We start from the raw sequence: 25,625 nt of genomic DNA, 5'->3' as shown, positions 1-25,625 counted from the left end.
CTGGCTCTCATGCCCTTAGCAACTGTTCCCAGGGATGTTTTAATGTTTAATTCATCATGTTGGAGGCATAATTGAGTTGATGTGGGCAGGAAGTAACTACGACTCTTTGTCCCTTCCCTGTAGAACGTCTGCAGTACGTTGTGGTGCACTGTGGGGACAACTTGTCACTCAAAGCTGGATGGTGCAGTCGACGGGACCAGGTGTGGTGAGGACAAGGTGAGTGTAGACACTTCCTGGGACCAGGTTGGGTGAGGACAAGGTGAGTGTAGACACTTCCTGGGACCAGGTTGGGTGAGGACAAGGTGAGTGTAGACACTTCCTGGGACCAGGTGGGGTGAGGACTAGGTGAATGTAGACACTTCCTGGGACCAGGTGGGATGAGGACTAGGTGAGTGTAGACACTTCCTGGGACCAGGTGTGGTGAGGACTAGGTGAATGTAGACACTTCCTGGGACCAGGTGGGGTGAGGACTAGGTGAATGTAGACACTTCCTGGGACCAGGTGGGGTGAGGACAAGGTGAGTGTAGACACATCCTGGGACCAGGTGAGGTGAGGACAAGGTGAGTGTAGACACTTCCTGGGACCAGGTGGGGTGAGGACTAGGTGAGTGTAGACACTTCCTGGGACCAGGTGGGATGAGGACTAGGTGATTGTAGACACTTCCTGGGACCAGGTGGGATGAGGACTAGGTGATTGTAGACTCTTCCTGGGACCAGGTGGGGTGAGGACTAGGTGAGTGTAGACACTTCCTGGAACCAGGTGGGGTGAGGACTAGGTGAGTGTAGACACTTCCTGGGACCAGGTGGGGTGAGGACTAGGTGAGTGTATTTTATTCTCTTGATTTTCCTCCTCGTTACCAGGATGACTTGAGGAGTTAGGTAAAAAACCTATACATTTTAGAAATGCTAGCCCAATGTTGCTGTTTTTGGTAGTATGTTTGTAATCGTGCACTGGAGACTGTGTTTTTGTACCCCCAAACATAAGGAAATGATGAGTTAGTTCATGAAGACCTAGAAGATTATAAATCACAATGCTTCACTGAGCATCCAAATGAAGTATTGAAATGTGTGATTGTCAGTGGTGCTTTGACGGGGAGTGTGTGGCGGTGGGACACCAGCCTGAGAGCGTCAAAGGGGGCTGGGCTCCATGGAGCGAGTGGTCGGCCTGTTCCAGAACCTGTGGGGCCGGAGTTCAGAATGCCCAGAGGGACTGCGTCAACCCAGTGTAAGTCCTAATGGATTAGTCTACGCACCTGCACCGGAGAATTAGAATTAGTAGAACGCACATTCAAATTCAAAGCAATATTCTGTGGTGTGAACGCCGGCGGGTACACTATCTTGTGTTATTATCTGGTTTCAGATGTATTTTTAAAGCAGAACACCAAGGGGCTCTCCCAGGAGGGGCACCGCTTACTGTTAGTATATAGTTTATGCTGTTGACTCATCAGTACTAAACAGGGACTTAAATAACCCTTAAGGTACACTCTTTAATCTCTGTTTTCACCCACTATGAGGCACTAACATTACTATTTGTAAATAGTTGTTGGGTACTTGCAAATGTAACTACCTCTGAGTATTTTAATTCTGTGTGATACTGCACGTATCAGATATTCCAGTGGACTATACATGCAGACCATGCTCCATCAGACCATGCTCCATCAGACCATGTTCCATCAGACCATGCTCCATCAGACCATGCTCCATCAGACCATGCTCCATCAGACCATGTTCCATCAGACCATGCTCCATCAGACCATGCTCCATCAGACCATGCTCCATCAGACCATGTTCCATCAGACCATGCTCCATCAGACCATGCTCCATCAGACCATGCTCCATCAGACCATGCTCCATCAGACCATGTTCCATCAGACCATGCTCCATCAGACCATGCACCATCAGACCATGCACCATCAGACCATGTTCCATCAGACCATGCTCCATCAGACCATGTTCCATCAGACCATGTTCCATCAGACCATGCACCATCAGACCATGTTCCATCAGACCATGTTCCATCAGACCATGCTCCATCAGACCATGCTCCATCAGACCATGTTCCATCAGACCATGCTCCATCAGACCATGCTCCATCAGACCATGTTCCATCAGACCATGCTCCATCAGACCATGCTCCATCAGACCATGTTCCATCAGACCATGTTCCATCAGACCATGTTCCATCAGACCATGCTCCATCAGACCATGTTCCATCAGACCATGCTCCATCAGACCATGCTCCATCAGACCATGCTCCATCAGACCATGCTCCATCAGACCATGCTCCATCAGACCATGTTCCATCAGACCATGCTCCATCAGACCATGCTCCATCAGACCATGCTCCATCAGACCATGTTCCATCAGACCATGCTCCATCAGACCATGCTCCATCAGACCATGCTCCATCAGACCATGTTCCATCAGACCATGCACCATCAGACCATGTTCCATCAGACCATGCTCCATCAGACCATGTTCCATCAGACCATGCACCATCAGACCATGTTCTATCAGACCATGCTCCATCAGACCACGTTCCATCAGACCATGCTCCATCAGACCATGTTCCATCAGACCATGCACCATCAGACCATGCTCCATCAGACCATGCTCCATCAGACCATGCTCCATCAGACCATGCTCCATCAGACCATGCTCCATCAGACCATCTTAGTTAACAGAACACATTTAATCCATGTATGACACATTTCTGTGAACCATGTCACTTATTGAACACAGAGTGTCACCACCCTACCAAAGCCTTACTTGGCTAATATGTTAGGAACTGAATACTCTTCTCATTCATTCTCATTGAATAGAGTAATCATTTTTGAAATCATTATAGTTGTTGGATATTGAGTGGAGTCGTTTTCAAATAGAGTCCAAGGTCTGTTCAGTGTCATCCATCCAAAAACGTATTTCTGTGGTACCTTATTTACTGTCTTGTTGCCGTGTTTGTGTTGCTCTGCTTGGAGGCGTAGGCCTATTCTGACTTGCCTCTTCATTTGTGCATGGCATTGACGCTCAAATCCAGTGCTTAGACAAAGAGAGTGTCCTTGCGTTTTGAAATAAACCGTGTAGTGCTCAATATCATTTTTCCACTTTTATCTTTCTTATTTGTTGGAATATTGTCCTTTTTGAGGATCTCTGTTCTGCCCTCCTGGATCTGTTCCTGGATCCTGGCTCTAGACAGAGACACCGTGTTCGGTATATGAGCCATCGGGCCTCCTGGCTCTAGACAAAGACACCGTGTTCAGTATATGAGCCATCGGGCCTCCTGGCTCTAGACAAAGACACCGTGTTCAGTATATGAGCCATCGGGCCTCCTGGCTCTAGACAAAGACACCGTGTTCAGTATATGAGCCATCAGGGGCCTCCTGGCTCACTGTTAGACAAAGACACTGTGTTCAGTATGTGAGTCAACAGGGGCCTCGTTTCTAAAATATATTTAGCTTTTATACAAATGGTCTGCGTATGTTCACTACTCAACTTATGAAACGTCTATATTCTTTATGTTGTATAAGTCACACATGTAAGCATGTTCATTTTTATTTACACTACATGCAAAATAAAATGAAGTTCATTGTTTATGAATCAAAACGCTGGCATCGATTTTCACATGCGCCCAGTTTATGATGAAATGTGTACCTAAGAACATTTAGGACCCAGTCAGGGGCCCAGTCAGGCTGAACTGCCACCTGTTTCTGTGCTCAACGGGAACCACCAGAGACAAGGCAAAGAGTAGCACTGGCGGACATTTTGATTGATGGATCCAATAGGATTATGTTAGGAGTTCATAGTTTCCCGACACGGAAGAGAGAGAAGTGGCAGAAAAGGCAGCACTGTGCTGTTGGGGCTACTGGAGGACTGGCATTGGGCAGTGGTGTAAAGTACTTAAGTAAAAATAATTTAAAGTACTACTGAAATAGTTTTTTTGAGTATCTGTACCTTACTTTACTATTTATATTTTTGACAACTTTTACTTCACTACATTCCTGAAGAAAATTGTACTTTTTACTCCATACATTCTCCATGACAACCAAAAGTACTGGTTACATTTTGAATGCTTGATTAGCAGGACAAGATAATGGTTCAATTTCCATTACAATGCCTTACAATAGAGGAGAGAACTCACTTGAGGACCGCTTCAAAAGTATTAGCATTCATAAGAGGAGTGTCTCTGATTGCAGTTATCATTGGTTGTGTTGTTAAGGACTTCACCGCATCATCACTTATGTCATCCCTTTATTTTCAATGACCAATGAACATGAAATGCACATTATGTTCACAAAATAACATTACAACCATCGAATGACATAGAATCTGTCATTTAAGTTGGCGCTGTAGTCTCATTTTCACCTCATTTATCACCTGATTTACTTAAAGGCCCAGTGCAGTCAAAAACTAGATTTCCCTGTGATTTTATATGTAATTCCACGCTGAGTTGGAATAATGCTTTTAAATTATGAAAATGATGATAATGCCCTTTTAGTGTAAGATCTGTTTGAAAAGACTTCCTGAAATTTCAGCCTGTTTTGGTGGGATGGCCAGGCTTGTAAAATATACTGTATCTATGTCAATGTGAGTCACCCGTGTTGAGCCCCCCCCCCCCCCCCCCCGGTTATCACATGCCTTACAGCCACCTGAAAATACTATTATCATCCATTTAAAGACATGCCTGTCCACTAACAGGATGACACTCTGCTCTACTCTCTCCTCTCCTCCAGTCCCAAGTACGGAGGGAAGTACTGCGTGGGGGAGCGAAGGCGCTACAAGATCTGTAACAGCACCCGTTGCCCCCCCAACCAGCCCTCCTTCAGACTCATCCAGTGCAGTCACTTTAACACCATGCTTTACAAGGGCAAGTTCTACAAATGGGTGCAGGTCAACAACAGAGGTGAGTGTGCGTTGTTCTAGCTAGATACTGTAACATAAACTCTTACACCCCAAAGTAACTAAATAACACAGAATACATTTCCAGATGTTCCATTTTAGCCTGTATGTTTTGTCAACTTTAGAGCGACAGTGCAAACAAGAGGAAAATACACTGTCACTTCATAAACATTTTTCTAAACCGTTCATTGTTCGACATCTGAGCAAAGGCCTGTAGCCATTTCATGTCAATAAAGCAGGTGATGTGAGTTGTGTATTTGTTGCCTTCCAAACCCCACTGTGAAGAAATTCAATTTGCATTCCAAATTCCATTATAGCCATGATGATAGTCTGTCTATTGACTGAAATGTTGGTTTGAGATCCATTGTAGAGCACAAACACATGTGGAGCAAGACAGACATTGTGTCTCATTCTGGTATGAATAAAAAAAAATATCTATTCACCTGGAACTATGAAAAGTGTGCAAACCAACTATTGTTTAGCATGCCAAACTCAAAGCATTGTTTGAAGTAATAAGGCATACTTTTACAACAGCACTTAGTAATATTTAACTGTACAGTGTGTGCTGTGTTTATCAGAATAGAAAGAGAAAACGGCTTAAAGTATGCAATGTTAACATTTCTCAGTTTACTACCGTGAATAGACAAGGTTGGAAAACCATGATTCCTTGTCGAAATAGAAATGTTCTCATTGGAAACCCTTCTATAACATTATATACAGTATTGCACAGCAGCTCTTTGTGTTCCCAGCTTGTAATGTACTATGTTATCAGCCTGAAGAATGTTGAGACACGGGACACCGACCAGATTAGCCCTAGCTAAATGAACGTGGGGGTGACGATAACGTTAAGCCTGAGTTAAGGTTACACGGGTCTGTGCAGTGTCAGTAATCTGCAGAGTGGTATTGCTCTGACAGTGGATGTGTTAAATACAGGACCGAATATGTAAACAAGAATAATACTTGAACCCTACAGTGCCTTCGGAAAGTATTCAGACCCCTTGACTTTTCCACAATTTGTTACATTACAGCCTTATTCTAAAACTGATTAAATATTGTTTTTTTTCTCAGCAATCTACACGTATTGACAAAGCGAAAACTGGTTTTGTAGACATTTTTACTAATTTATTAAAAATAAAAAACAGATACCTTATTGACATAAGTATTCAGACCCTTTGCTGTGAGACTGGAAACTGAGCTCAGGTGCATCCTGTTTCCATTGATCATACTTGAGATGTTTCTACAACTTGATTGGAGTCCACCTGTGGTAAATTCAAGTGATTGGACATGATTTGGAAAGGCACACACCTGTCTATATAAGGTCCCACATTTGACAGTGCAGGTCAGAGCAAAAACCAAGCCATGAGGTCGAAGGAATTGTCCGTAGACCTTCAAGACACGATTATGTTGAGGCACAGGTCTGGGGAAGGGTACCAAAACATTTCTGCCGCATTGAAGTTCCTCAAGAACACAGTGGCCTCCATCATTCTTAAATGGAAGAACTTTGGAACCACCAAGACTCTTCCTAGTGTCTGGCTGCCTGGCCAAACTGAGCAATCGGGGGAGAAGGACCTTGGTCAGGGAGGTGACGAACAACCCGATGGCCACTCTGACAGCGCTCTAGAGTTCCTCTGTGGAGATGGAAGAACCTTCCAGAAGGACAACCATCTCTGCAGTACTTCATCAATCAGACCTTTATGGTAGAGTAGCCAGACGGAAGCCACTCCTCAGTAAAAGACACATGACAGCCCGCTTGGAGTTTGCCAAAAGGCACTTAGACTCTTACCATGAGAAACAAGATTATCTGGTCTGATGAAACCAATATTGAACTCTTTGGCCTGAATGCCAAACATCACATCTGGAAACCTGGCACCATCCCTACGGTGAAGCATGGTGGTGGCAGCATCATGCTGTGAGGATGTTTTTCAGTGGCAAGGACTGGGAGACTAGTTGGAATCGAGGCAAAGATGAACAGAGAAAAGTACAGAGAAATCCTTGATGAAAACCTGCTCCAGAATGCTCAGGACCTCAGACTGGGACGAAGGTTCACTTTCCAGCAGGACAATGACCCTAAGCACACAGCCAAGACAACGCATGAGTGGCTTTGGAACAAGTCTCTGAATGTCCTTGAGTGACCCAGCAAGAGCCCGGTCTTGAACCAGATCAAACATCTCTGGAGAGACCTGGAAATAGCTGTGCAGCAACATTCCCCCATCCAACCTGACAGAGCTTAAGAGGATCTGCAGAGAAGAATGGAAGAAACTCCCCAAGCCAAGCTTGTAGCGTCATACCGAAGAAGACTTGATGTTCTAATCGCTGCCAAAGGTGCTTCAATATAGTACTGAGTAAAGGGTCTGAATACCTGTATATAATGTTATAGAAGGGATCCTGTGAGGATCAGGTTACAGTGGATCATGGTTCTACAGGGATATCTCTGTCTCCCGCAGAGGGGGAGGTATAGAGGGATTGATGGGGGGGGGGGGGGGGGTGTTTATGATACCTCACACCCATTGTAAATCTTAAGGCAGCAGACTAATCCTTTTTCATGTAATGTTTGGGACTGGAATGTCTGTGTGGGCCTAATGGAGAATCTACCTCAGAACTGTAACATGAAATAAATGGACTTTGGGACATTATATTTCATCAGCCAAAATGGTGGTGACAATGATAGATGGAATATGAGAATGAATGTTGATTTTGTGACTATAACAAAAACATTAACTTTCAGAGTTGTCATTATATATGCATGTTTACGTACTGTGCGTTGTGTAGAAAATATCCACATCAAAGAGAATGTTTTTGTAACGATGAACTGTTATTCTAGTTGTCTAAACGAGATCGTGTCACGTTCTGACCTTAGTTCTTTTGTTATGTCTTTGTTTTAGTATGGTCAGGGCGTGAGTTGGGTGTGTTGTCTATGTTCCTTTTTCTATGTGGTGTTTTTGTGTTTCGCCTGGTATGGTTCTCAATCAGAGGCAGGTATCGTTAGTCGTCTCTGATTGAGAATCATACTTAGGTAGCCTTTTCCCACCTTTCCCACCTGTGTGGGGTACCACACGGAACTGTTTCGTTTTTTGTTATTTCACGTTGTTATTTAGTATTTTTCTGTGTTCTATTAAAAGTATCATGAACACTTACCACGCTGCGCATTGGTCCTCCGATCCTTCCTACTACTCCTCGTCAGAGGAGGAAGAAGACCGTTACAGATCGTTGTAAGTTCTAATACCTTGCCTTGTAACTAGCTACGCCCCAAGGAACCTAGAGAGCGTGTCATAAAGACGGGGCTTTCTACGCCCCAAGGAACCTAGAGAGCGTGTCATAAAGACGGGGCTTTCTATGCCCCAAGGAACCTAGAGAGCGTGTCATAAAGACGGGGCTTTCTATGCCCCAAGGAACCTAGGGAGCGTGTCATAAAGACGGGGCTTTCTACGCCCCAAGGAACCTAGAGAGCGTGTCATAAAGACGGGGCTTTCTATGCCCCAAGGAACCTAGAGAGCGTGTCATAAAGACGGGGCTTTCTATGCCCCAAGGAACCTAGAGAGCGTGTCATAAAGACGGGGCTTTCTACGCCCCCAAGGAACCTAGAGAGCGTGTCATAAAGACGGGGACGCCTCTTTCTACCCTCTGACCCAAGCTGGGAGCGTCGACATGGCTGATTAGCCTCCTAAGAAGACCACTCTCACAGAACGAGTGCAAAGAAACAGACAACCAAAAGAAAGGGCATTGTGACATCGTGTGGACAATCAGAGACTTACACCTGATAACGAAGGAGACGCGGCCATCGAAAGATCAGGGCGTCGGCCAAACCTATCCCACTAAGCGGAACTCGGCCCACGAAGAGATACCCAACGGAGACCTTCAACACGTAAAAACATGCATTATAATTCTGACCCATGAGAGCGGCAATTCGGGGCAAGGTGTCAGGGTTAAACTAAGCATAGTTTACAAATGTATCCAAGTGTGCTTTTATCTTATGCACTTTCTCTCTCTCTCTTTTTCTTTAAATCTCCATCTTGTGTAACACGTGTCATATTGTGTTGGTCTGCTAGTTACTGCTACCGAAATCACTCAAAGATGATCAGATTATCTGATTATCAGAAACCTGTTGCTATTGTATTAAGTTCTAACCAATAACCTAGACTGTTTGTGTATGTGTATCTTATGTTATCATTTAGCTTGTTAGTAAATAAGTAATCAACTCAATTTGTGCGATATGGAATGATTTAGTGAGACCCGGGTTTGTGCAGATTTACGAATTATGTGATGTTCAGAATGAGTGAGTTAGTGACTCCTATGAAATCGATAATCTGATCATCTTTGAGTGATTTCGGTAGCAGTAACTCATTAAACAAACTTTTCCCGTGGTGCCCCAGGTTACTGAGTTAATGGTTACAGGATTTTTTGAAGTACCTGTCCTATATCTGTGAGATTTAAGAAGGTTCCTAAAATTGTTAAAAAAGGTACAGTGGAATTACCTGTGGGGAAAAATCAATCAATTATAGAATAAGGCTGTAACGCTAACTATTACCCAACTGACAAGCTAACTGTTACCCAACTGACAAGCTAACTGTTACCCAACTGACAAGCTAACTGTTACCCAACTGACAAGCTAACTGTTACCCAACTGACAAGCTAACTGTTACCCAACTGACAATCTAACTGTTACCCACCTGACAAGCTAACTGCTACCCACCTGACAAGCTAACCTTTACCCAACTGACAGGCTAACCGTTACCCAACTGACAGGCTAACCGTTACCCAACTGACAAGCTAACTGTTACGCAACTGACAAGCTAACTGTTACCCAACTGACAAGCTAACTGTTACCCAACTGACAAGCTAACTGTTACCCAACTGACAAGCTAACTGTTACCCAACTGACAGGCTAACCGTTACCCAACTGACAAGCTAACCGTTACCCAACTGACAAGCTAACTGTTACCCAACTGACAAGCTAACCGTTACCCAACTGACAAGCTAACCGTTACCCAACTGACAAGCTAACCGTTACCCAACTGATTACATACGGTAACAAATGACATAATGCTGCTTGGTCATGTTATGGTCATGCTTAGGACAGCTTTGGTTGTCTTAATGCCAGATACAGGCCTAAAGCAAAGTGATACCTTGTCGCTAAAGTAAGATGACACCTAACCTGTTTGTGTTTGCCAGTGAACCCCTGCGAGCTGCATTGCCGCCCTCTGAACGAGTACTTCTCAGAGAAGATGCTGGACGCGGTCATTGACGGGACCCAGTGCTATGAGGGCAGCTTGAGCCGAGACATGTGTGTTAACGGCATCTGCAAGGTAGCGGCAACCTTGTCCCCAGAAATCTCTCTTCTCGCTGTCTCTCTCACTCCCTCATGCCTCTCGCTCCTTGCTCTCTCTCTCTCACTCTCTCTCATTCTCTACTCAAATTGTCATTCCCTCCTAAAGTCTAAGCTGAGTTAACTTCATTTGTTAAGCTCCCCTTGTTGACGTACTTCTCCTGGTCTCAACATTGTGCTTTAGGGATGTCATTTGATATGCACTTTGTTTAGTCGGGCTGCTGCTTGTTTTCTCGGCAGAATGATTTCGAACGCTTTACATTCTGTATGAAAATGAGTGTGCTGTTCGAGTAAGTCATTATCTCGCACAGTACAGTCTCACTGTTGTCCAATATCTTCATCCCAAAATGTCAGACTGTGCTCTAAGGTCTGATTGGACCAAGAAAATAATGATACACTACCCGAGATGCATCATTTGGTGAATTGATGTACTGTAGTGGGGACACATTTTGTTGTCATGACCCCAGTTGACCCCAGTTGAGCCATTCTGTTTAAAAGCTGGCTTTGTTTAATTGGTTTTGGCTGAAAGCAGTTAAATATTTAGACTGTTTATAAGCCAGTCAAATATTAATGTTAGAATCTATGTTTTTAGCCTTTTATCTTGTTTCATTTACATCTTCAAACAAGACCAACATTGTGACCCTGGTCTTTGGTTTCCATAGTTTCCACTCATGTCCAAGACATGGGTCATGTTCCCCTGCTTAGACCTTGCGTACATCAACCAATGATTGCGTGCCATGTCATCGACTGTGCCGTTGGACACCAGATTGCTTTAACATGTGACGTGGTTAACTGATACGTAAAATACCTATCAAGGTATCGTAAGACCTGGCATGCATCAGCAACGCCTGAGCAGAGGAACGTGCTCATTATCGAAGGACTGGAAGATGAGGGATTTAGAGTTCACAATGCAACTGAGGTTAAAGGGAAGGATCAACTCAAGTTAAAAGGATAGTTTCATTTGTGAATCATCACTGCAGAGGGATAGTTCACACTGAAACAAAGTTTGTCAGATGTTTTCATACGGCACAAAGTCATCTGAAGTTTAGCTCCGTCCACACCATCTGTTGTATAGATCTGGCTAGGCTATATGCATCAGGATAAATCAGCAGGGCTCAGTTTCACCGAAGCTACTGAAACAATGAGCAATTGCACATTCGTCAAACTCATTCCACAGAGGGCCGAGTATCTGTGGGTTTTCGCTCCTCCCTTGTACTTTATTGATGAATTAAGGTCACTGATTAGTAAAGAACTCCCCTCAGCTGTTTGTCTAGTTCCTAATTGAAAGGAAAAACCAAAAACCCACAGACACTAGGTCCTCCATGGAATGAGTTTGGTACCCCTGAGCTATTGGAACCTCTTATGTTTCACAGTATACACAGTGGAGGCTGCTGAGGGGAGGACGGCTCATAATAATGTCTGGAACGGAGCAAATGGAATGGCATCAAACACATGGAAACCATGCGTTTGGTGTATTTGATACCATTCCACCAATTCCGCTCCAGCCATTACCACGAGCCCGTCCTCCCCAATTAAGGTACCACTAACCTCCTATGATACACAACAAATGACACATAGATCACGTTGGAGCTATGGAAATGTTTGTCAAACATTGTTTTTAAGGTGAACTCTTTCTCTGATGACAAATGCTCATTCCTGAGTCCTGTCCCTCTACAGGAGATTGTAGAGCCTTGTGCTCAAAAGTTTCCCTCACTTTTCATTTTTTTGCGTGTCAGACAGGTGACATTAGTTTTCTGCATCACCTCAGACAACACTCATTTTTCATGATCTCAATTTTTTTCACACAATGTAATTATAGTACAAACTATGTTTATCTTTTGGGAAAAGACATGTTAATATTTTACTTGCAAGGTGGACGTATTGATGGATAAAGTCATTATCTCCCAACATAGTCTCACTCTTGTCCGATATCTTCATCCAAACTTTCAGACTGTGCGCTAAGCTCTGATTGGACGAGCTAACGAATTTGGATGACTTCATGAGGCGAGGATCACATTTTGTTGTGGTAACCCCAGTTGAGACGTTCTGTTTAAATGCTGGCTTTGTTTAATTGGTTTTGGCTGAAAGCAGTTAAATATTTAGTCTGTTTATAAGCCAGTCAAATATTGATGTTTAGGATCCAACTGAGAATTTGAATATAGAACGTTTCTCTGATAAGTTTTCATTTTGTCCATATTCTTTCCAAACAACACAGGTATAGTAGATGGATAATGTGGTTACTAGATGTAGTGGGGACACAATGTGGTTGTGGTAACCCCAGTTATCAAATGCTAATTCCAGAGTCCTATCACACTACAGGAGATTGTCCTGCCTTGTGCTTATTGCTTCCTTAGCATTTTTTTCTTTGTTTGTTGTTAATTTTCTGCATCACCTCAGACAACTCGTTTTTCAATATCTCAGTGACTACAGACTAAATGGGGAGATGATTATCTAGCAGAACTGTGAATTTGAATATAGAAAGTTTCTTTGATAAATTTTCATTTTGTACACATTATTTTCACAACATTATTATAGTGATTATATTATTATACATTATTATAGTATTCACTATGATTATTTTAGAAAAAAATACCAATTGTGAATGTTTTGCTGCAAAATGGACGTATTGATGGATACTTTTGTTTCAGTGCGAGTACATTATTTTGTCCTCAAATTATCTTAATATGATTCCGGTGAACCCTAAAGATGGAACCCAAAGACGTACTGATGTCCTAAAATGGACACCATACACTGTAATGCGTGGCATCCATTTTAGGTTATCCTTTATTCTCTGCTGAAGGCCTGTCATTCTTCTCTGCTGTCAGTTCAATCGTTATATAGTATGAAACGGCAGGTTCTTGCTTTGTTTTGATCTTTTCAGAATGTGGGGTGTGACTATGAGATTGACTCCAACGCGGTGGAGGATCGCTGTGGGGTTTGCCATGGCAACGGGTCTACTTGTGAGACTGTGAAGAAGACCTTTGAGGAGAGCGAAGGGCTTGGTATGACACTCATGCTACTCTCTGCACTTAAAGTGGCCCTCCAGTCTCCTTTTTCACCTCATTTAACTCCTGATTTACTTAACAAAAGGCACATCCCAATAGGTGGTCAAGGTTCTGTATGTCGTGACATGGCACATTTTACCCTTTGGTGTGTACTTTACTGTATTTATACTTGAGATACCACCTTTTCAACAGTGAAAGTATTAAAAAAAAGAATCTCTGGAGAACGTCTACTGATATAGGATCAGCTCTCCTCACCTCAATCGGAACCTTAACCATTATGAGATAAAAAACCAGACTGACCCTGGAACAGGTTTTTAAAGTGATAGACAGTGTACTGTACACTGGGTATTGTTGTCAGCGTCCTGTAGCTTGGTTTGAGCTGTCAGTTTGAATGTGAACTAGGTCATGTACTGCATCTCAAGTTTCTGTCTCATAATCAACCAAATGTTTGGTGGTATAGTATTATATTTCCATAGACTTCAAAGCACAAGTCTGACATCAGTCCCTTTTTGTGGAGGTATTAAGAAGGTATCAAGCTGGGTGGATTAAAAGACAATAAACTAGGTCAAATTGAAAAGGAGAAAAGTAAAGTGTACCGAGGGTAGTAGAGTTGGAAGTTGAACAGCCCCTCTGGACCCCCCTGTCTGTCTCCCAGGGTATGTGGACATTGGGCTGATTCCAGAGGGGGCTCGGGAAATTCGTATCGAGGAGGTGGCTGAGGCTGGGAATTTCTTGGCTCTCCGGAGTGACGACCCCGGAAAGTACTTCCTGAACGGCGGTTGGACTATCCAATGGAATGGGGAATACAAGGCAGCGGGGACGGTGTTCACCTATGAGAGGACAGGACAACTCGAGAACTTGACCTCCCCTGGACCAACCCTAGAGCCAGTGTGGATACAGGTAGGATCACATACTCGTGCATCACAAACACACACACACATACACAGCATGTGCCAAATACTCCGAACCACACACAGCATGTGCCAAATACTCCGAACTGTCGTTTAACAAGCATTGCATGGTTTGTTTATCTAAAATACCTTCCACTTGAGAGATGTTATCCGGGAAAAACCACACGTAAACAGACAAAATGTTCACTTACACACATTTATTTTGTTTTGTTCAACTTTAATCAAACCGGGACATCTCTTTTCAATTAAACTCTATTTTGCATGATCGGCTCTATGGTTCTAGTTTCATGGAGATCTAAGATGATGTTCGCTTTTGATTATAAGTAATTATTCCCAAACAGGGTTTGGTTGTTCAGGCAGTGTAGATGTTTACACAGAGCTACAGTAATTAAATAAATGTATCTTATTTCAAAGGCTGTGTTATTTCAAAGACTTTAACCCTGCTGTGCCAACCTGTGCAAAACTAAGGGCACAGTTTCCAAGAATTGTTTGTTGTTGACCTTGAGAGAATCCACTTTGAATCTGTACAATTCTCATCCAGCGAGAATTCCTTTGTGTTATGGCTACAAAAGAGAAGGGTTTTTTGGTCGAAGCCATTTAGTTTCGAATGGTGGTGCCGTATTCTATCCTGCCTGTCATTACAAATTCCCCCCATGTACAGTAAATTCATCCACAGCTACACCCGTACAAAGGCATCACAACAACTGAGCAACGATCTCAATGCCTGTTTTTAGACTTTAATGTAGCTGACTGCCCAGTGAAAGTCTCACTTTTAACTCCTATCTGTTAACTCATATCTACATAATGTTGTTGACTCGTCCTGTACTCTTATTTCTGGCAGAAGCATAAATTGGAGAAAAAATGCACTTAAAAAAAAACATCTCAAACCGACGGTTTCAAAAACGCTGGCTATTTTCTCATAGAACACGTTGTCATCTCCCTGAGGAGGATGAGCTAGCCAATCAGCGGCCTAGAGGAGGATGGGCTAGACAATCAGTTTTCTACCGGGAAACGCCCACACCAGGCCAGGTGGTGGAGGCAGTACCAGGGGGCAGATAAAGGGCTTTGTCCCACTGTGGGGATCTGAAGCCCCCCTAGCCTGGCATGGTGCCCACCAGGGTAGGGGTGGTAGGGGGACAGCTTCTGTCTGTCTGTTGGACCACAGACAGTGGACAGGGAGATGAGTACTGGCACTGATGTCATGTTGACCTCTTCTCTCACTGGCACTGCTGGAGTCTACTAATAGCCTCTCTCTCTCTCTCTCTCTCTCTCTCTCTCTCTCTCTCTCTCTCTCTCTCTCTCTCTCTCTCTCTCTCTCTCGCTCATGAGTTGATGCTTAACTTTCTTTCATTCTCCCTCTGTCTCTCTCTCTCTCTCTTTTTCCCTCTCTCATGAGTTGATGCTAAACTTTCTCTCCCTCACACCAAATTAGTGTTTGTGTGGTGGTTTCTCACTGATGGTTCAATGTTTTTGTTATGAACTCTAATGAGACCACCTGTGTGAGGTAAGTGCACCATGTGTGATGACTTGTAGTTGTGTTATGTTCTGCAGTAAGTGGAAACCTATAATCAACAAGTGAGAAATGATTGATCATGAGTACATAACTGTATGACGGTAACACGCAGCGCAGCACTGAAACAACTTCACAATCTACCATGTTATTTTTTTACATTTAGCGATAAAATTCCCTTGCGTCTCTATCTCACTGTGAGGACACAATGGAAACAGATGATTTCCAAATCATTTAGCCTGTCACAAGGCCCCGTGACAATCTCAGCCAAAATGCTTTTGTTTTGGGACATGTGCCACTCAAAATTCAATGTTCCTATCTCCGTCTCCAGAGGAACCGTTTTGGAATGCCTTTCAGAGACAAATACCTTTCAAAATAAATATTTGCACCTTGTCCAAGTAAAACCCTGTGGAGAGAACAACTGTTGAGCCGACTCCCCAGATCCCAGCTTTACCTTTCCATTAGTGTCAACTGTGTCTGCTCACACTGTTTACCCGTCTTGCACAAAGCTCATTCATCACCTAAGTGTGTCAACCTGTCCAAACACAGGATCAGGGAAGTGGCAGCTCGGTTGTTAAGTCCTCTCAAATGGACCCTACAGTTCATTGTAACAAGCTTCCATTGACACACAGAAAAGTCAATGACTTGAGGGAAGGGCGAAGGATGTGTCAAAAAGAGTGTTCAAAGGGCAAACACGTAACCATGGTGTTTGCTGAGCGTTGATAGATATTGGAGATGAGGAGCGTTCCCTGTGGAACTGGATTCCATAGCGTTGTTCAGGTGTTTGTCTCCAGGGCCTCATGTTGGAGATGGTGATGGAGGGTCTGGCGTGGATGGGCTTTATATGTCCCATTTGACCACTTTACCCCGTGTGTCTGACTTGAAGTGGCACTCAGACTGTCATGTTTCAGATATCACTAGGGAGGTAAGGTGTCTGGTAGATTGGACACATTTACCATGGGGTTTGGGGGGCAACTGGACAAATATTTTTTATAAACCTTGGCAACACGTTGTACAGAGAAAACACATTTGCATTTCACTTAGACAAGGATGTTCCTAAAATGTTGAGCGATAATCACAGCCAAGTGTAAACAGACTCTTTAAAATCGGATAAGATAATAATATTACACTCCACTTTCTGCCAGTCTTGCTTGTCTGAGCTTGATTCATTTACTTTGCTCCTCTGTTTCTGCTGACAACCCATTAACTAGATGTGGATCTACTTTCTGTACTAGCATAAGATGGAAGACAAATTAATTAGCTTCACAAACGTAGTCCATACGCCAAGTACCCACCAAAATATTATCCATGACCTTTTGATGGTGAAAGACAATGTACTTGGATTGAAAATGTGGCTGTGATTATATTCGAATACATGCAACTTATCACAATTATTCATGACTAATTGAGTATTCCTTTTGGCTTGGTGATAGCATATGCCTTAGTAACTGCTTACGGAATCATGTGTTATATCAGTGGGCTTTATTCAGAATTGTCAGTGTATCAGTTAGTCCCATGAGAACCCGCTTTGATGTCAGTTTTGGGCAAAAAGCGAAAGAAGATTTATATTGTTCAATCAAATATTGCTTGCTTGTTTCCCAGTTTGCCTGAAGTGATCTTCAATCGTCTGACTAGAGCTGATTCTAATAACAATGATTTGAATCAGCAGCAATACATTGACAGTAAAAACAAAGATGAATTGTGTGGAGCCACAACGTTTTGTTCTGTGCTGTCACTGTGAATGACAAATGACAGTTCTTTGGCAAAATCATTTGTCATAGGCAAGCGCATATCTTGACAGCCACTGTCTCAAATTCTGTTTAGTCTGCGTCATGTAATTATTTATCCCACGTGGAAGAGATATCACGGCCAGTGTTTCACTTCTAACTCTGTATAAAATGGTCAAACTCACTGTGTGACATGACTTGATAGTCAGACGTAACACTTTGTGCTTTGACTTTGTCAGGTTTGCTCCATTCCAATATGATTCCTGAAGTCCACTTAGTTATTTCACCGTGATCCAATAACAGATTTCACAACCTAAACTCAAATCTAGACTCTGGAGATCAACGTGTAGAGAGTTACAGCATACAGAGTGCTGCGGAGTTACCATGGTAACATCATTCATACACTGCAACGTAATGCTGTCGGCTATTCTTTTTAATGCTGCGGTTGTCAATGCTTTCAGTAGATTTGAATGATCCAATCAGACACGAGGCATCTGTGAAAGTGGAGGCCAGAATTTGGGGTTTCATCTGGCCTGAAAACAAATATGCTTGTTCCAGCTACTAACACGACAGTGACAGTGAAATTAGCAAAGATATTGTTGTTCTTTTTCCACAAAAATAGCAATTTCTTGTACTCATTCTCTATTGTATTTCACATTGTACTCGAATGTCTTCCCAGAGAGCCCAATGTTCAACATTGTGTAATTGATCACCTATTTGTAATGTTAAACAAAGGCTTATAGATTAGTTACCAGGAGCCCTTCTCTATGGCAGGGGTCTCCAACAGGTTGATGGTAAGCTACCAGTAGCTCGCAGCCCACCTATGAGCAGCTTGCCGAACAATTCTGAAAGTACATGCAGTTTTCACATCCAGCAACTGTACTGTTACAGGTTTTGGTTTTTCCATTTATATTTAGCACTTGGGAACCCCCTGATTGGGGTCACCTTGTTGGTAAGTATGTGTTACACCTGTGCTGGTTTGTCCATCTTGTTAGTCGGAAGGTGTTTCACCTGTGCAAGCCCAGGTGATATTTAAAAGAGGCCCGCCCAGCGCTCCAGTGAAGCTTGAGAGATGTGGTTAACCTAGTGGGCCGTCCATGGTGGGTGTATTTTAGTCTGAGGGAAAACCTAGTGGGCCGTCCATGGTGGGTGTCTTTTAGAACAGTTTACTAGTGGCGTTGCCAACTTTCAGTGGTCACCCACATGGGTGCCTTTCAGAACCCTTTACTAGCAATGGTGTAAAGTACTTAAGTAAAAATACTTGAAAGTACTACTTAAGTAGGTTTTTTTTTGAGTATCTGTATATTTTTGACATCTTTTACACTACCTTCCTACATTCCTTAAGAAAATGATGTACCTTTTTACTCCATACATTTTCCCTGACCACCAAAAGTATTTGTTACATTTTGAATGCTTAGCAGGACAGGACAAGACAATTGTGCCGTCTGGTTTGCTGTATATAAGACATTTTAAATGATTTATACTTGTACGTTTACTTTTGATACTTAAATACATTTTAGCAATTATATTTACTTTTAATACTTAAGTATGTTTAACACCAAATACTTTTAGACTTTTACTCAAGTAGTATTTTACTGGGTGACTTTCACTTTTACTTGAGTAACTTTCTATTAAGGTATCTTTACTTTTACTCAAGTATGACAATTGGGTATTTTTTCCACCACTGCATACTAGTGGCTTTGCCAACTTTCAGTGGGCATCCACATGGTTGTCTTTTTTCATTATTGACTATTCAATCACTATTCTGAATGGCAGTGAAGGTAATTTTTTTTTGTTGTTGTTTTTATTTCACCTTTATTTAACCAGGTAGGCCAGTTAAGAACAAGTTCTCATTTACAACTGTGACCTGGCCAAGATAAGGCAAAGCAGTGCGACACAAACAACAACACAGAGTTACACATGGAATAAACAAACGTACAGTCAATAACTCAATAGAAAAGTATATATACACTGTGTGCAAATGAGGTAAGATTATTGAGGAAAAGCAATAAGTAGTGGCGAAGTAATTACAATTTAGCAATTAAACACTGGAGTGATAGATGCAGAAGATGAATGTGCAAGTAGAGATACTGGGGTGCAAAGGAGAAAAAAAAGAAGAACAATATGGGGATGAGGTAGTTGGAAGGGCTATTTACAGTTACAATAATCTGTAAGGTGCTCTGACAGCTGGTGCTTAAAGTTAGTGAGGGAGATGTGAGTCTCCAGCTTCAGTGATTTTTGCAATTCGTTCCAGTCATTGGCAGCAAAGAACTGGAAGGAAAGGCTGCCAAATGAGGAATTTGCTTTGGGGATGACCAGTGAAATATACCTGCTGGAGCGCGTGCTACGGGTGGGTGCTGCTATGTTGACCAGTGAGCTGAGATAAGGCGGGGCTTTACCTAGCAAAGACTTATAGATGACCTGGAGCCAGTGGGTTTGGTGACGAATATGAAGCAAGGGCCAGCCAACGAGAGCATACAGGTCGCAGTGGTGGGTAGTATATGGGGCTTTGGATGGTACTGTGATAGACTGCATCCAATTTGCTGTGTAGAGTGTTGGAGGCTATTTTGTAAATGACATCGCCGAAGTCAAGGATCGGTAGGATAGTCAGTTTTATGAGGGTATTTTTGGCATCATGATTGAAGGATGCTTTCTTTTGTGAAATAGGAAGCCGATACTAGATTTAATTTTGGATTGGAGATGCTTAATGTGAGTCTGGAAGGAGAGTTTACAGTCTAACCAGTCACCTAGATATTTGGAGTTGTCCACATATTCCAGGTCAGAACCATCCAGAGTAGTGATGCTGGACTTTAGGGCAGGTGCGGGCAGCAATCGGTTGAAGAGCATGCATTTAGTTTTACTTGCATTTAAGAGCAGTTGGAGGCCACGGAAGGAGAGTTGTATGGCATTGAAGCTCGTCAGGTGAGTTAACACAGTGTCCAAAGAAGGGCCAGAAGTATACAGAATGGTGTCGTCTGCGTAGAGGTGGATCAGAGAATCACCAGCCGCAAGAGCGACATCATTGATGTATAGAGAGAAAAGAGTCGGCTCGAGAATTTAACCCTGTTGCACCCCCATAGAGAATGCCTGAGGTCCGGACAACAGGCTCTCCGATTTGACACACTGAACTCTGTCTGAGAAGTAGTTGGTGAACCAGGCGTGGCAGTCATTTGAGAAACCAAGGCTGTCGAGTCTGCCGATAAGAATGTGGTGATTGACAGAGTCGATAGCCTTAACCCCTTACTAGTGGCTTTGCCATTTTTTAGTGGGCACAAACATGGGTGTCTTTCAGAACCTAAGGGCTACCTAAATTCTATCAGCATATTGATTGCAGCACCCGCACGGGCAATACACTGAACCATTGCTACTCTGACTTCTGCTATGCATACAAGGCCCTCCCCCGCTCCCCCTTCGGCAAATCCGACCACGACTCCATCTTGCTTCTACCGTCCTATAGGTAGAAACTCAAACAGGATGTACCCTTGACTAGAACCATTCAACACTGGTCTGACCAATCGGAATCCACGCTTCAAGATTGTTTTGATCACGTGGACTGGGAAATGTTCCAGGCAGCCTCAGAGAATGACATCGATCTATACGCTGACTCGGTGAGTGAGTTTATAAGGAAGTGCATTGGAGATGTTGTACCCACTGGGACTATCAAAACCTACCCTAACCAAAAACCATGGATGGATGGCGACTTTCGCGCTAAACTGAAAGCGTCGTAGCTGGCTGCGACAGAGCCTTGACTTGAACCTAGAATCTCTAGTGCCACAGCCTTAGACCAGTGCGCCACCCGGGAGGCCCCATCCCTTTAGATTTGTGTGTATTAGGTAGTTGTTGGGGAATTGTGAGATTACTTGTTAGACCTTACTGCACTGTCGGAACTAGAAGCACAAGCAGTTCACTACACTCGCATGAACATCTGCTAACCATGTGTATGTGACCAATAGCATTTGATTTGAACTTCCTTTGAACCCCTTTTGGTTTTATTTTGGTTGTCAATGCGATTTTCTTTGTTAGTTCCCTTTGTTGTGAGTGACATTTGAAGTTTGTCTTGTAGGACGGTCACATTACTATCTAATCAACGCAACATTGACATTATCCCATCCCTGGTTAGCCACTATTGTCTTAAAAAGCCAAACCTAGCACAGTATCTGTCAATGAATTTCCAGCATTATGTCTGTCTGTGTCGTGCGTGCTTTGGTCTATCACTCAGTGTGTAGCCAGTTGATGTGGTAACCATCTTGTGGGTTGACAGAAATACTTTCCCAAAAACCTTCTCAATTAAATGTTAACTGCATAGTAGGCTTACCTGGCAGAAGTACACTACATAACCAAAAGTGTGTGGACACCTTCTCGTCGAAAATCTCATTCCAAAATCATGGGCATTAATATGGAGTTGGTCCCCCCTTTGCTGCTACAACATCCTCCACTGTTCTGGGAAGGCTTTCCACTAGATGTTGGGACTTGCTTCCATGCCACAAGCATTAGTGAGGTCAGGCACTGAGGTTTGGCGATTAGGCCTGGCTCACAGTCGGCATTTCAATTCAACCCAAAGGTGTTCGATGGGGTTGAGGTCAGGTCTCTGTGCAGGCCAGTCAAGTTCTTCAACACCGATCTTGACAAACCATTTCTGTATGGAGCTCGCTTTGTGCACTGGGGCATTGTCATGCTGAAACAGGAAAAGGCCTCCCCCAAACTGTTGCCACAAAGTTGGAAGCACAGAATCTTCTAGAACGTCATTGTATGCTGTAGCATTACGATTTCCCTTCACTGGAATTAAGGGGCCCGAACCATGAACTCAGAACATCCAATTTCGTTGTTTCTCTATGAATCAAAGTAATTTTAAGAGTGAAAAACCAGGACATTTTTAACTGAACATAATTTGGGAAACTATAAAACATAATGGGGGGGTTGCAGATTTTATAGGGCCCCCATTAGTTGTTTATTAACCATTATTTTACCAGGTATATTGACAGAAAACATAGTGCACTACTTTCTCCTAGTGAAGAGTTGCAGGGGAGAGAAAAGAGGAATGTTCCTACTTGAAAGCTAGAAAGAATGTGTAGCTTGGGACATGTTTCATTTAAAGTAGCTCTCATGCTAGAAAAGGTTGGAGAGCCCTGCTCTATGAAGTATGCAACATGAGTTATTGCTTACTGCCTGTGCAAGATTAGGGTACAGGCAGCGTATCACTGGGTATCACAGCCAACAGACTCTGTGCCCTGGCAGTCTCCCGGTGCTGTCCGAAGCTGACCTGTTCTAACTTTACATCCTGTCTGTTTGGATAGCTGAGATCAGCTCAGGGCCTTCCAATGATGCTTGGTCCAGAAATTAAAGTGGAAATTGGTACGTGATTGTGCTGTTGGCCAGAATATGCCCCCCTCCTGTGGGATCATCCACCACCCAATCCAATCTCCTAAATACATATTAGCCACACACACCTCAAACCACTAACATGAGCACATTCCACACACTCCCCAAAATACATGCCCCCCCCCCATACCACTGCACAGCATGACACATACACATAGTACACACACACACAGTACACACCAAACAACAAACCCTTCAACATCACTCACTTCAAGAAATATGTGATCCGAAGCAGCAATGACTTGTTGACTGTTTGAACTTTTAGTTTGTGTGTTTTATGCTTTTGTCTGTCTCGTCTGTCTCATGCTGTCTCATGCTGTCTCATGCTGTCTCATCTGTCTCATGCTGTCTCATGCTGTCTCATGCTGTCTCGTCTGTCTCGTCTGTCTCATGCTGTCTCATGCTGTCTCATGCTGTCTCATGCTGTCTCGTCTGTCTCGTCTGTCTCGTCTGTCTCGTCTGTCTCATGCTGTCTCATGCTGTCTCGTCTGTCTCATGCTGTCTCATGCTGTCTCATGCTGTCTCGTCTGTCTCGTCTGTCTCGTCTGTCTCATGCTGTCTCATCTGTCTCATGCTGTCTGTCTCATGCTGTCTGTCTGTCTCATGCCGTCTGTCTCGTCTGTCTCATGCTGTCTGTCTCATGCTGTCTCGTCTGTCTCATGCTGTCTCGTCTGTCTCATGCTGTCTCGTCTGTCTCATGCCGTCTCGTCTGTCTCATGCCGTCTGTCTCGTCTGTCTCATGCTGTCTCGTCTGTCTCATGCTGTCTCGTCTGTCTCACGCTGTCTGTGTCGTCTGTCTCATGCTGTCTGTCTCGTCTGTCTCATGCTGTCTGTCTGTCTCGTGCTGTCTGTCTCATCTGTCTCATGCTGTCTGTCTCGTCTGTCTCATGCTGTCTGTCTTGTCTATCTCATGCTGTTTGTCTCATGCTGTCTGTCTGTCTCGTCTCTCATGGTATCTGTCTCGTCTCTCATGGTATCTGTCTCGTCTCTCATGGTATCTGTCTCGTCTCTCATGGTATCTGTCTCGTCTCTCATGGCATCTGTCTCGTCTCGTGCTGTCTGTCTCGTGCTGTCTGTTTTCATGCTGTCTCGACTGTCTCATTCTGATTGATCCTATGTGTTCTACAGCTACTCTTCCAGGAGACCAACCCAGGGGTGCGCTATGAGTACACCATCCATAGAGAGACTCTTCTGGACTCAGACAATGACATCCCTATCCCCGGTTTCTTCTGGAAGTATGGCTCATGGACTGAGTGCAGTGCCACCTGCGGGACAGGTAAGACACCAATAATGGTGGTTGGCTACTATGGATGTTTACCCAGAGATGTAGTTCATTATATCCTACTGGCCTACTATTTACAACACATCCAGGTTATCATGCATGACTGGCTTTGCTTAGTCTCTTATGGGTCATGTTACAATGCACTACTTCACTAGATAATTAAAACCTAGACAACGGTTTTTAGCTTTGAACTTTCTAAAATGACGTTTTTAAAGACCCAGGTGTGAATCCAACTTTGGTCTTGATTTCTTTATAAAGTATATTGGAGGTTAATTGTTGTTTATTACTCTTTTAGTTTGAGTCATAACCAAGAACATTACTATTTTAGCGTGAGTCACAACCAACAACATTAAAAGGGTGTTGTGGTGAAACTATGGAATCCCTGAGTGGGTAATGAAGGATGCCAACATCATGGAATCCCTGAGTGGAGGGTAGTGAAGGATGCCAACAGCATGGAATCCCTGAGTGGAGGGTAATGAAGGATGCTAACAGCATGGAATCCCTGAGTGGGTAGTGAAGGATGCCAACAGCATGGAATCCCTGAGTGGGTAGTGAAGGATGCCAACAGCATGGAATCCCTGAGTGGAGGGTAGTGAAGGATGCCAACAGTATGGAATCCCTGAGTGGAGGGTAGTGAAGGATGCCAACAGTATGGAATCCCTGAGTGGAGGGTAGTGAAGGATGCCAACAGTATGGAATCCCTGAGTGGAGGGTGGTGAAGGATGCCAACAGCATGGAATCCCTGAGTGGAGGGTGGTGAAGGATGCCAACAGCATGGAATCCCTGAGTGGAGGGTAGTGAAGGATGCCAACAGCATGGAATCCCTGAGTGGGTAGTGAAGGATGCCAACAGCATGGAATCCCTGAGTGGGTAGTGAAGGATGCCAACAGTATGGAATCCCTGAGTGGAGGGTAGTGAAGGATGCCAACAGTATGGAATCCCTGAGTGGAGGGTGGTGAAGGATGCCAACAGCATGGAATCCCTGAGTGGAGGGTAGTGAAGGATGCCAACAGCATGGAATCCCTGAGTGGAGGGTAGTGAAGGATGCCAACAGCATGGAATCCCTGAGTGGAGGGTAGTGAAGGATGCCAACAGCATGGAATCCCTGAGTGGAGGGTAGTGAAGAATGCCAACAGCATGGAATCCCTGAGTGGAGGGTAGTGAAGGATGCCAACAGCATGGAATCCCTGAGTGGAGGGTAGTGAAGGATGCCAACAGCATGGAATCCCTGAGTGGAGGGTAGTGAAGGATGCCAACAGCATGGAATCCCTGAGTGGAGGGTAGTGAAGAATGCCAACAGCATGGAATCCCTGAGTGGAGGGTAGTGAAGGATGCCAACAGCATGGAATCCCTGAGTGGAGGGTAGTGAAGGATGCCAACAGCATAGAATCCCTGAGTGGAGGGTAGTGAAGGATGCCAACAGCGTGGAATCCCTGAGTGGAGGGTAGTGAAGGATGCCAACAGCGTGGAATCCCTGAGTGGAGGGTATTTCTAATACAAGGCCTTGTTGAATTTCGTGGCTGATTATTGTTGAGCATGATTCACTCATCACCCTCTGAAGGAAACATTGAACCCACATGAACCCCTCAAAGA

General features: G+C 43.8%; 1 protein-coding gene across 1 annotated transcript in view; it reads left to right on the top strand.

Annotated features, from left to right (window-relative positions):
• Positions 1-25,625, top strand: part of LOC110513865 (A disintegrin and metalloproteinase with thrombospondin motifs 7) — a 146,837-nt gene that overhangs the window by 90,951 nt on the left and 30,261 nt on the right. Inside the window, exons 10-16 of the mRNA XM_036981387.1 lie at positions 124-216; positions 1,079-1,224; positions 4,730-4,899; positions 10,065-10,198; positions 13,100-13,220; positions 13,879-14,123; positions 23,879-24,026. Of these exons, the coding sequence (XP_036837282.1) occupies positions 124-216; positions 1,079-1,224; positions 4,730-4,899; positions 10,065-10,198; positions 13,100-13,220; positions 13,879-14,123; positions 23,879-24,026 (1,057 nt within the window). The remainder of the gene's footprint in view (positions 1-123; positions 217-1,078; positions 1,225-4,729; positions 4,900-10,064; positions 10,199-13,099; positions 13,221-13,878; positions 14,124-23,878; positions 24,027-25,625) is intronic.

Source organism: Oncorhynchus mykiss, chromosome 6, assembly GCF_013265735.2.
Source record: "Oncorhynchus mykiss isolate Arlee chromosome 6, USDA_OmykA_1.1, whole genome shotgun sequence".
NCBI classification, from domain to species: Eukaryota; Metazoa; Chordata; class Actinopteri; order Salmoniformes; family Salmonidae; genus Oncorhynchus; species Oncorhynchus mykiss.
The sequence above is the reverse complement of the archived record's forward strand: the minus strand, read 5'-3'. Positions and strand labels throughout refer to the sequence as shown.